We start from the raw sequence: 18,164 nt of genomic DNA, 5'->3' as shown, positions 1-18,164 counted from the left end.
CACTGCTGTCCTCTATCCAATGTTGAACCTTGCTTGATAATCACACAAGTATATTTTTATTTAATCAACTGCTGTAACAATCCTGATCAATAGGTAAATGGTACGTTGTCTATCAACTTGATAACATCGATTTGGACTCGAAGCTCTCCCTTGCGTGACGCAAATAGACAGGGATCAGCGCTAAACGAGGCCACGCATAGTCTGCCCTCCCTTGGTTGCAAGCGAGCAACGTGATTGGCCCAGGCCTCGGAAAGAGTGCCCGGGGATCCAAATGTACAGGCCGCGTTTAGCTTAGTGTCGAAAAAATATACCCTAACAATAACAGACAAAACCGAGAAAGAAGAAATAACGACGATATATTTGAAGGAGTCCATAATCAGGTAAAAGCATTCGAGACGATTGAAATTGCATATCGTATATGAGACTAGGGCCCATTCGGCTGTTGTGGGCCTTCAGCCCCTCGGAAAACAACATGGTTGATTATGCCGCATGCGATAGCTAAAATGCTAGGCTAGCCAGCTAATGTCCCTTCGCAATTCAAAATGCATCGACAAATGTTGTGAATGCACACGTCGCTTGTGTTTACATTGTGGTATCGCTTGCGTATCAAGTTGTTCATTTAGCACCAATCATTTTGTGGAGGTTTCTGGAGTTTTAAAACACGCTAACAAGCTATCTAACCAAAATGGCGGAACCGAAATTGGCTAACGTTGTTGTGGGCGCAACGTTTCAAGAATATACCGTAAAGAACAGCCATTAAGCACCACACACACAGTTCAACGATATATGACTGTTCTATATACATTTAATTTATTTGCAGTATTGCACAACGTTGCGTTTGTGAAATTTCCCCCCAGATGTCGGCATCCGCAGCAAAACGTCTGCACAGCGCCAAACAAGCTTGCTTAGCTAGCTAGGTAGCTTATCTAGTTATTAACTAGCTGACTAGCCCGTTACATATATCCCACCCAATGAATGTGGATTGACTAACATGTTTGCAAGTTTTACCACGGACATTTGGCAATCAGGTGGATGTGGTAACACTAGCTAGTTGGTTATCTTGATTTCTTTTAAATAGCGAGTTGCTCGCTAGTTTGCCCTGCTTCAGATGCATAATCCAGGTAACCATTAAATTGGGCAATGAACGGTGGGCGTGTGTGGGACGCGCAAATCATTACAGTTAAGCAGGAAAAACAAGATATCCGTTCTAGGTCCTTTTCGACATTTTAAAGCTGGAACGGTCTCGTAATAGAAATATATGGCTCTATATCTCATAATTCATTCATATTCATAAGCTAGGACTGACTCAAATGGCATCAACAAGTGTTAACTAATCAACACTTTCCACTGCAGCACCAGTTGAGAATGTGGTCATGTTTTTTCCAGACATGAATTATGGCAAGACAGACACCAGCAGCTAGAATACTGCAGTTTCAACATCGTTATCATCATAAAATAGCTTACACGGAGAATATCTTGTTAAAGACTGTTCTCTCTGCAACCGCACCGCAAGCGATACTGGAGCACCAAGTCTAGGTCCAAAAGGCTTCTTAAACAGCTCTTAACCCCCAAGCCATAAGCGAATCAAATGGCTACCCAGACTATTTGCATTGCCTCTATTATCTATGCATAGTCACCTTAACTCTACATATGTGTACATATTACCTGGACTAACCGGTGTATATAGCCTCCCTGCTGTTATTGTACTGCTGTTACATGTTACTTTTATTTTTTTACTGATCTATTTTTATTTTTTTACTTAACACTTATTTTTCTTAACTGCATTGTTGGTTAAGGGCTTGTATTCCGCATTTCACTGTAAGGTCTACACTTGTTGTATTCAGCATTTCACTGTAAGGTCTACACTTGTTGTATTCAGCATTTCACTGTAAGGTCTACACTTGTTGTATTCGGCACACGTGACAAATAACATTTGATTTGATCTACCGGGTAGGTGATGTCATCAGCCTTTCCCACATTTCCTCTCATGGTGCATGGATGAAAGATCAATGTTTTCAGTGGCATCTATCTCACAGCTTATGTTGTCCCTTCCTTTGCAGGGTTCTCTCCCCGATGGAAGGAAGAAACACCAGCAACACACTGTTCTTATTTTAGAGAGCATTGGCATCAAATGTGAAGGTAATACACACTGACACTAATCAATATCCAGGGCCTGTGTCCACAAAGTGTCTCCCGAGTAGGAGTGCTGATCTAGGATCTGTCCATGTAATATTATTCATTATGATCTAAAGGCCAAACTGATCCTAGTTCAGCACTCTGAATATAGAACCTCTGAAATGATGTGTAGGCCTAACTTGAATCATTTTATTTACACCGTTTTCAGATCAAAGAGATGGACCACGGTGGAGGGATCCTGGAGCTACACACACAGGAGTTAAAGATGCCCCACACCATGATCATGCAAGACTTTGGTAGGTCAACATGGCCTTTTGATAATGTATATGTTGTGTTCATTAGTCTTCACTTGAGAGCCCAATGCCTCGTGCAAAGTTAGATGCTGACCACACTACAGCAACGTCTTGTGTAGCTGTATCTTAGTCCTTTTTTGGGTGTTTTTCCACTAAGAGGAAAGCCTCAGTCCAAACCAGGGCTGCAGTGGAAACTTTCCTGTAATAATCTTCCCCCTCTTACGGTTTCCCTGTACAGTGGCAGGAATGAGGGGCCTGGCCCACATCGAAGGGGATCACATTGTGGTGTCCATGCCAGAGGGCATGCTCCTGTCTGACGTCATGACGGACGAAGGCATTCTGCTGGAGCACGGCCTGGAGGTGGAGGGCCTTGAGACGGAGGTGGAGGGCCTTGAGACGGAGGTGGAGGGCCTTGAGACGGAGGTGGAGGGCCTGGAGACGGAGGTGGAGGGCCTGGAGACGGAGGTGGAGGGCCTGGAGACGGAGGTGGAGGGCCTGGAGACGGAGGTGGAGGGCCTTGAGGTGGAGGGCCTTGAGACGGGGACGGAGGTGGAGGGCCTGGAGACGGAGGTGGAGGGCCTGGAGACGACGGAGGTGGAGGGCCTGGAGACGACGGAGGTGGAGGGCCTGGAGACAACGGAGGTGGAGGGCCTGGAGACGGAGTTGGTGGAGCTGGAGACACAGATGGTCGAGGGTCTCGAAGAAGACCTAGAGACGGAGGTGATTGAAGGCCCTGACATCGGCCACGAGCACTTGCTGGGTGCCGAAGTGGCTATGGAATCTCACCACCACCACCACCTTCACCATGTTCTAACCTCAGACCTCATTCAGGGCTCAGTCCACCATCACCACCACATGCCAGACCAGCTCTTTGTGGAGCACCAGGAGGAGGATGGGGTGGAGGGCTTGGACCAGGAGGTGCTGGTTGGGGAGGAGGTGGGGCAGGAGGAGACAGTGATCCAGGCCCATGAGGAGCTGGAGGTGGAGGCTGTCTCTCTGCAGACTGACGAGGATGAGGAGGATGTGAAGAGCACCTCGGAGGACTACCTCATGATCTCCTGTGAGTCAACTAACCAACTAGCCCTACAACCTACACTGAACAAAAATGTAAAAGCAACATGTAAAGAGTTGGTCCCATGTTTCATAAGCTGAAATTAAAGATCCCAGAAATGTTCCATAAGCACAAAAAGCTTATTTCTCTCAAGTGTTGTGCACATGTGTTTACGTCCCTATTAGTGAGCATTTCTGCTTTGCAAACATAATCCATCTACCTGACAGGTGTGGCATATCAAGAAGCTGGTTAAACAGCATAATCATTAGACCGGTGCACCTTGCGCTTGGGACAATAAAAGGCCACTCTAAAATGTGCAATTTTGTCTCAAGGTTTGAGGGAGTGGGCAATTGGATTGCTGACTGCAGGAATGTCCACCAGAGCTGTTGCCAGGGAAATTACTGTTAATTTCTCTACCATAAGCCACCTCTAATGTCGTTTTAGAGAATTTGGCAGTATGTCCAACCGGCCTCACAATCGCAGATCATGTGTATGGTGTCGTGTAGACGAGTTGTTTGCTGCTGTTTACGGAGTGCCTCATGGTGGTTATCGTGTGGGCAGGCATAAGCTACAGACAACGAACACAATTGCATTTTATCGATGGCAATTTGAATGCACAGAGATACTACGACAAGCTCCTGACGCCCGTTGTTGTGCCAGTCATCCACCCGCAATCACCTCATGTTTCAGCATGATAATGCGTGGCCCCATGTCACAAGGATCTGTACTTAATTTTGGCAAGCTGATAATAAGCCAGCAGCATGCTACCCTGATAATAAGCCAGCAGCATGCCACCCTGATAATAAGCCAGCAGCATGCTACCCTGATAATAAGCCAGCAGCATGCCACCCTGATAATAAACCAGCAGCATGCCACCCTGATAATAAGCCAGCAGCATGCCACCCTGATAATAAGCCAGCAGCATGCCACCCTGATAATAAGCCAGCAGCATGCTACCCTGATAATAAGCCAGCAGCATGCCACCCTGCATACCACTACTGGCTTGCTTCTGAAACTAAGCAGGGTTGGTCCTGGTCAGTGCCTGGATGGGAGACCAGATGCTCCTGGATGATGCCCCAGGGCAGTGATTTGGGACACTGCCCTGTGTAGGGTGCCGTCTTTCGGATGGGACGTTAAACGGGTGTCCTGACTCTCTGAGGTCATTAAAAATCCCATGGCACTTATCGTAAGAGTAAGGGTGTTAACCCCGGTGTCCTGGCTAAATTCCCAATCTGGCCCTCAAACCATCATGGTCACCTAATAATCCCCAGTTAACAATTGGCTCATTCATCCCCCTCCTCTCCCCTGTAACTATTCCCCAGGTTGTTGCTGTAAATGAGAACGTGTTCTCAGTCAACTTACCTGGTAAAATAACGAATAAATAAAAAATAAAATCAATAATGTCCCAGTTCTTCCATGACCTTCATACTCACCAGACCTGTCACCCATTGGGCTCCAGAATGGCGCAGCGGTCTTAAGGCACTGCATCTCAGTGCTAGAGACATCACTACAGATGCCTTGGTTCGAATCCAGGCTGTATCACAACCGGCTGTGTTTAGCGCACAATTGGTCTGGGTTTGGCCAGTGTAGGCCATCATTGTAAATAAGAATTCGTTCTTAAATGACTTGCCTAGTTATAAAAAATTAAAAAAACGTGTTTGGGATTCTCTGGATCGGCGTGTTCCAGTTCCCGCCAATATCCAGCAACTTCCCCCAGCCAATGGGACAACATTCCACAGGTTACAATCAACAGCCTGATCACTTCTATGTGAAGGAGATGTCGCGCTGCATGAAGCAAATGGTCACACTAGATAATGACTGGTTTTGTGATCCACGCCTCTACCTTCTTTTGATAAGTTGTCTGTGACAACCCAGTCATGTGAAATCCATAGATTAGGGCCTAATGAATTTATTTCAATTGACTGATTTCTGTATTACTGAGTTACAGGTTTTGTACAGTATGCATTTTTGAAATTGTTGCATATTGCGTTTTTATTTTTGTTTAGTGTATAAAAAGACTTGATTTCATTGAATGATTTGCTGTGATTAGTGCTCTACAGTGTGGGGTTGTTGTGTATTTTTAATCATTGTTGACAACTACTGCAAATTAATAGGCTAGAATACATCTGAAGGATTGTTTGGAGAGCATTTCGTGAGCTCTTCTGGACATTTTTGCCTCCCAAGTCCTTGTTGTTGTCCTACCCTGCTGTGCGGTAAAAGCTAACTGCGATGTGTTATTTGTGTCCATCCAGTGGATGACGTTGGTGAGAAACTGGACATAGGAGACACTCCTCTAGAGATCACTACTGAGATGATGCAGGACGATGGCTCCAACAAGGAGGGGTCAGAGGTCATCAAGGTCTACATTTTCAAAGCAGAGGCCGATGACGATGTGGAGATAGGTGAGTGGTACTGGTACTGTCACATTCAAAACAACTGGGAACTCGGAAATCTCAGACTACAGTGCGTTCAAGACAACTGGGAACTCGGAAATCTCAGACTACAGTGCGTTCAAGACAACTGGGAATGCATTAAAAAAAAAACTCGGACTGGGAAAAATCGTTTTGAACGGTCGTCCCTACTCGGAACCTCTGGCATCTTTCTTGAGCTACGAATTTCCGACCTGAAGATCAACGACGCTATGATTTGACCTCGGTTATTTCAGAGTTCCCAGTTGTCTTGAAAGCACCATTCTTTCATCAAAGAGTCCCAACATTTCAAGAGGCTCATGTCAATTGAAACGCGAAGCAGCATTTGCATACTGTGAATGGCATCAAACTATTATCTTCTAACTTGTAGTATCAGCTACATACATGGATATGATACTTTAGACGGTAAGGCTTCCTCAGAGGAGTAGAGAGATGGTGTAAACTGTGTTTTACTAGCTAGGTTTCCATCCAATTGGCAACCAGATTTTCATGTGAAAATTCCAAAATCAGCATAAAGATAATATGTGCATTTTGCCACCAGCAACGGACTTGTTGCTGATTTGATATAAATCAGTGTGTAATGACGTAGTGCACACAATGTACTTTTCCGCTTACGTTTTCATGTGGTGAATAAAAATCTCAAGGTCGATGTGTTTCCATTTGTAACTCTATAGTTTTGTCACAAACTGTTACGTTAACTGTCAGGTGTGCCTACACTGGTCTTGGCACAACATCTCATGTATACGGTGAGGATAGACTAGTCTACATGTTGAGATTATTATGGATAAAAGCCTGAGTATGTTTATTTGTCAAACGGCAGTCGAGCATCATGTCACCAGAATTAGACCATCGATATTTATTGGAAAGGAACAACAAGATCACCGTGCTCTTTCACCACCCTGTGAAGTTTATTTCACTTTTCATCTGCAGTCTAATAAACCGCTTTCCTGAGTCATAGTGAGAGGACCACACACACCATGTCACGTGACTCATAAGTTTACTTCCATATGACACTTATTATATTATCAATATTTAATTATAAATACTGTGCTATCTAACCTCCAAACGAGACAGACAGGGGAGGGGGGGGGGGGGTCTGGGGGAGGAGACAGACAAGGCCGGGGGGGGGGGGGGGGGTCTGGGGGAGGAGACAGACAGGGGGGGGGGGGGGGGCGGGTCTGGGGGAGGAGACAGACATGGCCGGGGAGGGGGGGGGGGTCTGGGGGAGGAGACAGACAAGGCCGGGGGGGGGGGGGGGGGGGGGTCTGGGGGAGGAGACAGACATGGCCGGGGAGGGGGTCTGGGGGAGGAGACAGACATGGCCGGGGAGGGGGTCTGGGGGAGGAGACGGACATGGCTGTGAAGGACCAATCCCAGTCAGAGGAAGATATCAGTGAGTAAACACTCTTCTTTGAAGAAATAACTCACATGACTGCAGCTGTGAATGTTTTTCATTTCACCTGTCCAATCATGTGATGAAACGTGACTGGACGGGTCAACAACAACAAAAAGGTTCCAACAAATAGTTTTCACAGGTGCACTTCAAAAGGATTTGAACAGGGCTTCGGGAAAATGAAGAAAGTGTTTGTACATCTCATGTGTCTCTGTTTTCCAGACCGGGCTGACATGGCTGAGCAGGTGTAGATGAGGAGGAGGGTGAGGGTTGTTCCTGAATCTGTCTGTCTCTGTGTGTTTACAGATGTGTCAGACATGGCAGAGCAGGTGTACATGGAGGTGATTGTTGGAGAGGAAGAGACTTCAGCAGTCCAGGAGAACCAGCTAGATGACTCTCCAAACAGCAAGATGTTTGTCCCGGTCTCCTGGGCTGCTGCCTATGGTAAGGAATAAGGATTCACTACTGTCTTGTGATCAACTGATTTTATGTTCAGTAATAACAGCATTCCTTCAGCTGGATATAACACACACACAACTATGGGCTCTATTAAAACAAACCTATTGAAATGGTAAATCCAAGCGTTGGCAGTACCACTATCTGTTCGGGGGCGTGTCAGAAATATTTTTGCTATTTTCACAACCCCAAATGATAATCTCAGTGCTGACGGTGGAGCGAAGGACTGGGTTTTGATGAATAAACAAATTGTGGGTGTGTTAAGGCTTGGCCTCTCTCTGGCCAATCACAACGTGCTCTATGACTAAATATGTGGTTGCTTCAAGTTGTGTATTTACAGTTTTTTATGTATTGCCTTGAAATCAACTCCAATTCCAATGGCAGTCCATTTTTGTTAGTTAAACATCTGACAGTAACAAGATGCAGACATATCCATCTTTTCTAAGTATGTTTACTACACTGAACAAAAATATAAACACAACATAAAGTATTGGTCCCATGTTTCATAAGCTAAAATAAAAGTTTCCAGACATTTTCCATACACACAAAGTGTATCTCTCAAGTGTTGTGCACACATTTGTTTACATCCCTGTTAGTGAACGTTTCTCCTTTGCCAAGATAATTCATCCACCTGACAGGTGTGGCAAATCATGACCGAAACATGACCGAATACAAACAGTGTAGCTATTTCCTCCGCAAGGCGATCAAACAAGCTAAGCGTCAGTATAGAGACAAAGTAGAATCGCAATTCAACGGCTCAGACACAAGAGGCATGTGGCAGGGTCTACAGTCAATCACGGATTGCAAAAAGAAAACCAGCCCCGTCACGGACCAGGATGTCCTGCTCCCAGGCAGACTAAATAACTTTTTTGCCCGCTTTGAGGACAATACAGTGCCACTGACACGGCCAGCAACCAAAACCTGCGGACTCTCCTTCACTGCAGCCGAGGTGAGTAAAACATTTAAACGTGTTAACCCTCGCAAGGCTGCAGGCCCAGACGGCATCCCCAGCCGCGTCCTCAGAGCATCCGCAGACCAGCTGGCCGGTGTGTTTACGGACATATTCAATCAATCCCTATCGCAGTCTGCTGTCCCCACATGCTTCAAGAGGTCCACCGTTGTTCCTGTTCCCAAGAAAGCTAAGGTAACTGAGCTAAACGACTACCACTCACTCACTACCACTCACTAAACGACTACCACTCACTTCTGTCATCATGAAGTGCTTTGAGAGACTAGTCAAGGACCATATCACCTCCACCCTACCTGACACCCTAGACTCACTCCAATTTGCTTACCGCCCAAATAGGTCCACAGACGATGCAATCTCAACCACACTGCACACTGCCCTAACCCATCTGGACATGAGGAATACCTATGTGAGAATGCTGTTCATCGACTACAGCTCAGCATTTAACACCATAGTACCCTCCAAACTCGTCATCAAGCTCGAGACCCTGGGTCTCGACCCCGCCCTGTGCAACTGGGTACTGGACTTCCTGACGGGCCGCCCCCAGGTGGTGAGGGTAGGTAACAACATCTCCACCCCGCTGATCCTCAACACTGGGGCCCCACAAGGGTGCGTTCTGAGCCCTCTCCTGTACTCCCTGTTCACCCACGACTGCGTGGCCACGCACGCCTCCAACTCAATCATCAAGTTTGCGGACGACAATACAGTGGTAGGCTTGATTACCAACAACGACGAGACGGCCTACAGGGAGGAGGTGAGGGCCCTCGGAGTGTGGTGTCAGGAAAATAACCTCACACTCAACGTCAACAAAACTAAGGAGATGATTGTGGACTTCAGGAAACAGCAGAGGGAACACCCCCCTATCCACATCGATGGGACAGTAGTGGAGAGGGTAGTAAGTTTTAAGTTCCTCGGCGTACACATCACAGACAAACTGAATTGGTCCACCCACACAGACAGCATCGTGAAGAAGGCGCAGCAGCGCCTCTTCAACCTTAGGAGGCTGAAGAAATTCGGCTTGTCACCAAAAGCACTCACAAACTTCTACAGATGCACAATCGAGAGCATCCTGGCGGGCTGTATCACCGCCTGGTACGGCAACTGCTCCGCCCACAACCGTAAGGCTCTCCAGAGGGTAGTGAGGTCTGCACAACGCATCACCGGGGGCAAACTACCTGCCCTCCAGGACACCTACACCACCCGATGTCACAGGAAGGCCATAAAGATCATCAAGGACAACAACCACCCGAGCCACTGCCTGTTCACCCCGCTATCATCCAGAAGGCGAGGTCAGTACAGGTGCATCAAAGCTGGGACCAAGAGACTGAAAAACAGCTTCTATCTCAAGGCCATCAGACTGTTAAACAGCCACCACTAACATTGAGTGGCTGCTGCCAACATACTGACTCAACTCCAGCCACTTTAATAATGGGAATTGATGTAAAATATATCACTAGCCACTTTAAACAATGCTACCTAATATGTTTACATACCCTACATTATTAATCTCATATGTATACGTATATACTGTACTCTATATCATCTACTGCATCTTTATGTAATACATGTATCACTAGCCACTTTAACTATGCCACTTTGTTTACATACTCATCTCATATGTATATACTGTACTCAATACCATCTACTGCATCTTTATGTAATACATGTATCACTAGCCACTTTAACTATGCCACTTTGTTTACATACTCATCTCATATGTATATACTGTACTCTATATCATCTACTGCATCTTTATGTAATACATGTATCACTAGCCACTTTAAACTATGCCACTTTATTTACATACCCTACATTACTCATCTCATATGTATATACTGTACTCGATACCATCTACTGCATCTTGCCTATGCCGCTCTGTACCATCACTCATTCATATATCTTTATGTACATATTCTTTATCCCTTTACACTTGTGTGTGTATAAGGTAGTAGTTTTGGAATTGTTAGTTAGATTACTCGTTGGTTATTACTGCATTGTCGGAACTAGAAGCACAAGCATTTCGCTACACTCGCATTAACATCTGCTAACCATGTGTATGTGACCATTAACATCTGCTAACCATGTGTATGTGACCATTAACATCTGCTAACCATGTGTATGTGACCATTAACATCTGCTAACCATGTGTATGTGACCATTAACATCTGCTAACCATGTGTATGTGACCATTAACATCTGCTAACCATGTGTATGTGACCATTAACATCTGCTAACCATGTGTATGTGACCATTAACATCTGCTAACCATGTGTATGTGACCATTAACATCTGCTAACCATGTATATGTGACCATTAACATCTGCTAACCATGTGTATGTGACCATTAACATCTGCTAACCATGTGTATGTGACCATTAACATCTGCTAACCATGTGTATGTGACCATTAACATCTGCTAACCATGTGTATGTGACCATTAACATCTGCTAACCATGTGTATGTGACCATTAACATCTGCTAACCATGTGTATGTGACCATTAACATCTGCTAACCATGTGTATGTGACCATTAACATCTGCTAACCATGTGTATGTGACCATTAACATCTGCTAACCATGTGTATGTGACCATTAACATCTGCTAACCATGTGTATGTGACCATTAACATCTGCTAACCATGTGTATGTGACCATTAACATCTGATAACCATGTGTATGTGACCATTAACATCTGCTAACCATGTGTATGTGACAAATACATTTTGATTTGATTTTGATCTGAAATCAAGAAGCTGATTAAACAGCATGGTCATTACACAGGTGCTGGGAACAATAAAAAGCCACTCTAAAATGTGCAGTTTTGTTGTCACACAACACAATGCCAGAGGTGATTTGGAAAGGCACACACCTGTCTATATAAGGTCCCACAGTTGATAGTGCATGTCAGAGCAAAAACCAAGCCATGAGGTTGAATCAATCGTCCATAGAGCTCAGAGACAGGATTGTATTGGGGCACAGATCTGGGGAAGGGTATCAAAACATTTCTGCAGTATTGAAGGTCCCCAAGAACACAGTACATAGTGGCTTCCATGATTTTTAAATGGAAGAAGTTTGGAACCACCAATACTCTTCCTAGAGCTGGCCACCTGGCCAAACTGAGCAATCGGGGGTGAAGGGCCTTGGTCAGAGAGGTGACCAATAACCTGATTGTTCCTCTGTAGAGATGGGAGAACCTTCCAAAAGGACAATCATTTCTGCAGCACACCACCAATTGGGCCTTTATGGTAGCGTGGCCAGACAGAAGCCACTCCTCAGTAAAAGACACATGACAGCACACTTGGAGTTTGCCAAAAGGCACCTAAAGGACTCTCAAAACATGAGAAACAAGATTCACTGGTCTGATGATACCAAGATTGAACTCTTTGGCCTGAATGCCAAGCATCACTTCTGGGGGAAACCTGGCACCATCCCTACGGTGAAGCATGGTGGTGGCACCATCATGGGAGACTAGTCAGGATCGAGGGAAAAATGAACAGAGCAAAGTACAGAGAGATCCTTTATGAAATCTGCTCCAGAGTGCTCAGCACCGCACACTGGAGGGTAGTTCACCAACAGGACAACGACCCTAAGCACACAGCCAAACGCAGGAGTGGCTTCAGGGCAAGTCTCTATGTCCTTGAGTGGCCCAGCCAGAGCCCAGACTTGAACCCCATCGAACATCTCTGGAGAGACCTGAAAATAGCTGTGCAGCGACGCTCCCCATCCAACCTGACAGAGCTTGAGAGGATCTGCAGAGAAGAATGGGAGAAACTCCCCAAATACAGGTGTGCCAAGCTTGTAGCGTCATACCCAAGAAGACTAATCACTGCCAAAGGTGCTTCAACAATGTACTGAGTAAATGGTCTGAATACTTATGTAAATGAGATATTTTTTTATACATTTTCTATAAAAAAAAATTTAAAATTGCTTTGTCATTATGGGGTATTGTGTGTAGATTTGGGGGGGGGGAAATCAAAGTGCCTGAATACTTTCTGAAGTAGGTTTCTCCCCCCTGCTGTTTATATATAGATAACAGTGTGGACACAGTGAAGAATGGAGGGACCAGGCCCTACATTCAGATCAGAGACGGTCAGGGTACCAACAGAGCCCTCAAACAGAAGATCAGGAAGAAGAAGAGGAAGGGAGAGACACGGCAGTGCCAGACCGGTACAGACAGACATTACATTATCATGGCAGTGCCAGACCGGTACAGACAGACATTACATTATCATGGCAGTGCCAGACTGGTACAGACAGAAATTACATTATCATGGCAGTGCCAGACCAGTACAGACAGACATTACATTATCGTGGCAGTGCCAGACCGGTACAGACAGACATTACATTATCGTGGCAGTGCCAGACCGGTACAGACAGACATTATCGTGGCAGTGCCAGACCAGTACAGACAGACATTACATTATCGTGGCAGTGCCAGACCGGCACAGACAGACATTACATTATCGTGGCAGTGCCAGACCGGTACAGACAGACATTACATTATCATGGCAGTGCCAGACCGGTACAGACAGACATTACATTATCGTGGCAGTGCCAGACCGGTACAGACAGACATTACATTATCGTGGCAATGCCAGACCGGTACAGACAGACATTACATTATCGTGGCAGTGCCAGACCGGTACAGACAGACATTACATTATCGTGGCAGTGCCAGACCGGTACAGACAGGCATTACATTATCGTGGCAGTGCCAGACAGGTACAGACAGACATTATCGTGGCAGTGCCAGACCAGTACAGACAGACATTACATTATCATGGCAGTGCCAGACCGGTACAGACAGACATTACATTATCGTGGCAGTGCCAGACCGGTACAGACAGACATTACATTATCGTGGCAATGCCAGACCGGTACAGACAGACATTACATTATCATGGCAGTGCCAGACCGGTACAGACAGACATTACATTATCATGGCAGTGCCAGGCCGGTACAGACAGACTTTACATTATCATGGCAGTGCCAGACCGGTACAGACAGACATTACATTATCATGGCAGTGCCAGACCTTTACAGACAGACATTACATTATCATGGCAGTGCCAGACCGGTACAGACAGACATTACATTATCATGGCAGTGCCAGGCCGGTACAGACAGACATTACATTATCATGTAGTGATCTTGTAGTGAGTTTTTTTTTTATCTAGTCCTCAGTAATATACAGTATCTCCCTGTCTCATCCCAGCTGTGATCATCGGTCCAGACGGCATGCCCCTGACCGTCTACCCCTGTCACATCTGCGGTAAGAAGTTCAGGTCACAAGACTTCCTCAAGTGCCACATGAAGAACCATCCTGACCACCACCTTAAGAAGTACCAGTGTACCGACTGTGACTTCACCACCAACAAGAAGGTCTCTGTCGTCTCTCATATCTCTGATGTTCCCGTCGTTGGACCTTATCTGTTATTACTCCTCTTTTCTTCTCCCCTTCATTCTCTATTCTTTTATTTTATTTAAGCAGTAATGCCTGAGACCCCGGGAATTATCATATGACAACTTCTGACAAGGTCTGTTCTGAGGCCCAAGGTGAAGCCACTATAATTCCCGGGTATAATTCCCAGGTTCGAGGGCATTATTGCTTTTTTGAAACGGTTGCCAACATATTTATAAAAAATATGAATTATATTTTATAATTATAAAACTTTATTTTTTATGAGTACATTTGTTTTTGCGTTCTGAAGTTGCTACCTAGCAGGCTGGTCGTTTATTCTAATTATTCTATTCATTCGACTTTGCTATGCTAAACAAATCATTCGCATGTACAGTTGAAGTCGGAAGTTTACATACACCTTAGCCAAATACATTTCAACTCAGTTTTTCACAATTCCTGACATTTAATCCTCGTAAGAATCCCTGTTTTAGGTCAGTTAGGATCACCACTTTATTATAAGAATGTTAAATGTCAGAATAGTAGTAGACAGAATTATATTTTCAGCTTTTATCACATTCCCAGTGGGTCAGAAGTTTACATACACTCAATTAGTATTTGGTAGCATTGCCTTTAAATTGTTTAACTTGGGTCAAATGTTTTGGGTAGCCTTCCACAAGCTTCCCACAATAAGTTGGGTGAATTTTGGCCCATTCCTCCTGACAGAGCTGGTGTAACTGAGTCAGGTTTGTAGGCCTCCTTGCTCACACGCTTTTTCAGTTCTGCCCACAAATTTTATATGGGATTGAGGTTAGGGCTTTGTGATGGCCACTCCAATACCTTGACTCTGTTTTCCTTAAGCCATTTTGCCACAACTTTGGAAGTATGCTTGGGGTCATTGTCCATTTGGAAGACCCATTTGCGACCAAGCTTTAACTTCCTGTCTGATGTTGCTTCAATATATCCACATAATTTTCCCCTCCTCATGATGCCATCTATTTTGTGAAGTGCACCAGTCCTTCCTGCAGCCACAACATGATGCTGCCACCCCCGTGCTTCACTGTTGGGATGGTGTTCTTCAGCTTGCAAGCCTCCCTCTTTTTCTTCCAAACATAACAATGGTCATTATGGCCAAACAGTTCTATTTTTTGTTTCATCAGACCAGAGGACATTTCTCCAAAAAGTTTGATCTTTGTCCCCATGTGCAGTTGCAAACCGTAGTCTGGCTTTTCTATGGTGGTTTTGGAGCAGTGGCTTCTTCCTTGCTGAGTGGCCTTTCAGGTTATGTCGATATAGGACTCGTTTTACTGTGGATATAGATACTTTTGTACCTGTTTCCTCCAGCATCTTCACAAGGTCCTTTGCTGTTGTTCTGGGATTGATTTGCACTTTTCGCACCAAAGTACGTTCATCTCTAGGAGACCGAACGCGTCTCATTCCTGAGCGGTATGACGGCTGCGCGGTCCCATGGTGTTTATACTTGCGTACTATTGTTTGTACAGATGAACGTGGTACCTTCAGGCGTTTGGTAATTGCTCCCAAGGATAAACCAGACTTGTGGAGGTCTACAATTTATTTTCTGAGGTCTTGGCTGATTTCTTTTGATTTTCCCATGTCAAGCACTGTTTGAAGGTAGGCCTTGAAATACATCCACAAGTACACCTCCAATTGACTCAAATTATGTCAATTCGCTAATCAGAAGCCTCTAAAGCCATGACATAATTTTCTGGAATTTTCCAAGCTGTTTAAAGCCACAGTTAACTTAGTGTATGTAAACTTCTGACCCACTGGAATTATGATACAGTGGATTATAAATGAAATAATCTGTCTGTAAACAATTGTTGGAAAAATTACTTGTGTCATGCACAAAGTAGATGTCCTAACCGACTTGCCAAAAGTATAGTTTGCTAACAAGAAATTTGTGGAGTGGTTGAAAAACAAGTTTTAATGACCCCCAACCTAAGTGTATGTAAACTTCCGACTTCATCTGTAGCTAGCTAGCGGAGATTAAATGATGACGAGAGAAAATATTTTTATAAATAATTATTTGAATAAATATCCAATAGGCCACACTGCAGGGGCGGCAGGGTTAGAGCGTTGGACTAGTAAGGTAAAGGTAAAAAGGTAAAAATCTGTCGTTCTGCCCCTGAACAGGCAGTTAACCCACTGTTGCTAGGCCGTCATTGAAAAGAAGAATTTGTTCTTAACTAGAACAAATTAAGAACAAATTAAATAAAGTTAAATAAAGGTAAACAAACAAACTGCACTGCTGAATGAATGGAATTCTGAGTGTTTACTGTTTCCATGGTGAATAATTAGTTTCACGTTCATTCTTGGGCTAGCTAGCCCATTGGCACAGGAGAGATCGCATTTGTAAAACGATACATTTTTGCACAGGTCGTAGAGGCTTACAGGTAGGTTTATTCAACCTCCAGCTGTTGCAAATCAAATGGTAGCATTGAAAGAATTATGTGTAGATGCTTTTTTTCCCCTCGGGAGATAAAGTTTATGAATTGCCTGCCTGGGCTGAGGGACAGTGGAATAATGAGATGGATATTTCATGGTATGTTGCAGGAGTTGTTGTCCCACAACTCCCATATATCAACCAATCAGCCTCCAGGATGGAAACAACCTGTTTTATATTATTACGTTGTTGTGTTGTTTCCCTTCCTACTTTTCCCTGTTAAGTGTGTTGCTCTTGTGACATGTCTGTGAAACGAGCTATAAATAAATTCTGTTTTGTTTTTCAAGGTCAACTTCCACAACCACCTGGAGTCCCACAAGCTACTGGTTCATCGCAGTGACAGAGACCGAACCTCTTCCCCAGAGTACCCGGACTACAACAGGACCACCCCAGAGTACCCAGAATACAACAGGACCACCCCAGAGTACCCAGAATACAATAGGACCTACACAGAATACACCCGGCGTTACCACGAAGACAGCCAGCTAGGATCTAACAAGCTGATCCTGAGGGACAAGGAGTCCAAACTGCACCACTGTAAGTACTGTGACTATGAGACTGCAGAGCAGGGGCTCCTCAACCGCCACCTATTGGCCGTTCACAGCAGGAACTTTGCCCACGTGTGCGTGGAGTGCACTAAAGGCTTCCGGCACCCGTCAGAGCTCAAGAAGCACATGCGGACCCACACGGGGGAGAAGCCGTACTGCTGCCCGCACTGTGACTTTCGCTGTGCAGACCAGTCCAACCTAAAGACTCACATCAAGAGCAAGCACGGTGCCGACCTGCCTTTTAAGTGTGGCCACTGCCCCCAGGCCTACGCTGACGAAGGGGAGCTGCAGCGGCACACAGAGATGGTGCAGGGCCACAAGACCCACCAGTGTCCCCACTGCGAACACAAGAGCACCAACTCCTCTGATCTAAAGCGACACGTCATATCTGTTCACACTAAAGACTTCCCTCACCAGTGTGACGTGTGTGAGAAGGGCTTCCACCGGCCCTCTGAGCTGAAGAAACACTCAGAGATGCACAAGGGCAACAAGGTGCACCAGTGCAGGCACTGTAACTTCACGACCTCTGAACCTTTCACCCTCAGCAGACACATCCTGTCCGTTCACACCAAGGACCTCCCCTTTAAGTGTAAACGCTGCCGGCGAGGGTTCCGCCAGTCCACGGAGCTGAAGAAACACATGAAGACCCACAGCGGGAGGAAGGTGTACCAGTGTCAGTACTGCGAGTACAACAGCCCGGACGCTTCAGGATTCAAACGCCACGTGATCTCGATCCACACCAAGGAATACCCCCACTGCTGTGACTACTGCTGTAAAGGCTTCCGAAGGCCCTCGGAGAAGAGCCAGCACATAGCCAGGCATCACAAAGATATGTTGATGGAGCGTTGTGAATACAGTGACGACACAACGTTACCCGGATAGAAACAGACTGCACACACTCGGTCTACGTAGACCTGATTCACACGACAAAGGGGGAACACGTTTAGGAAGTTGATAAGGATGGAATGGTACATTTAGATGGCTAGCGACGATAACATTCTGACTGACTGCTTCTCTTTTTCTACTGGT

General features: G+C 45.4%; 1 protein-coding gene across 4 annotated transcripts in view; it reads left to right on the top strand.

The window, feature by feature from the left end:
- Window positions 1-156: 156 nt before the first annotated feature.
- Window positions 157-18,164, top strand: part of LOC110504561 (zinc finger protein 711) — a 20,467-nt gene continuing 2,459 nt past the window's right edge. The window contains exons 1-10 of one of the 4 annotated variants that reach the window (XM_090220129.1): window positions 157-380; window positions 2,061-2,139; window positions 2,345-2,432; window positions 2,668-2,936; window positions 3,093-3,489; window positions 5,733-5,882; window positions 7,609-7,746; window positions 12,755-12,892; window positions 13,941-14,107; window positions 16,875-18,164. The exon at window positions 16,875-18,164 is cut by the window's right edge and continues 2,459 nt beyond it. In XM_090220129.1, the coding sequence (XP_090076255.1) occupies window positions 2,354-2,432; window positions 2,668-2,936; window positions 3,093-3,489; window positions 5,733-5,882; window positions 7,609-7,746; window positions 12,755-12,892; window positions 13,941-14,107; window positions 16,875-18,017 (2,481 nt within the window). In that variant the 5' untranslated portion in view covers window positions 157-380; window positions 2,061-2,139; window positions 2,345-2,353 and the 3' untranslated portion in view covers window positions 18,018-18,164. Of the gene's footprint in view, window positions 381-2,060; window positions 2,140-2,344; window positions 2,433-2,667; window positions 3,490-5,732; window positions 5,883-7,608; window positions 7,747-12,754; window positions 12,893-13,940; window positions 14,108-16,874 lie in introns of all 4 variants that reach the window. The other 3 variants (XM_090220128.1, XM_090220127.1, XM_036969680.2) reach the window with 3 other exon arrangements.

Source organism: Oncorhynchus mykiss, chromosome 25, assembly GCF_057628025.1.
Source record: "Oncorhynchus mykiss isolate SJ-2025 chromosome 25, ASM5762802v1, whole genome shotgun sequence".
Lineage (NCBI taxonomy): Eukaryota > Metazoa > Chordata > Actinopteri > Salmoniformes > Salmonidae > Oncorhynchus > Oncorhynchus mykiss.
Note: the sequence above shows the minus strand (reverse complement) of the source record. Positions and strands in the feature narration are given on the sequence as shown.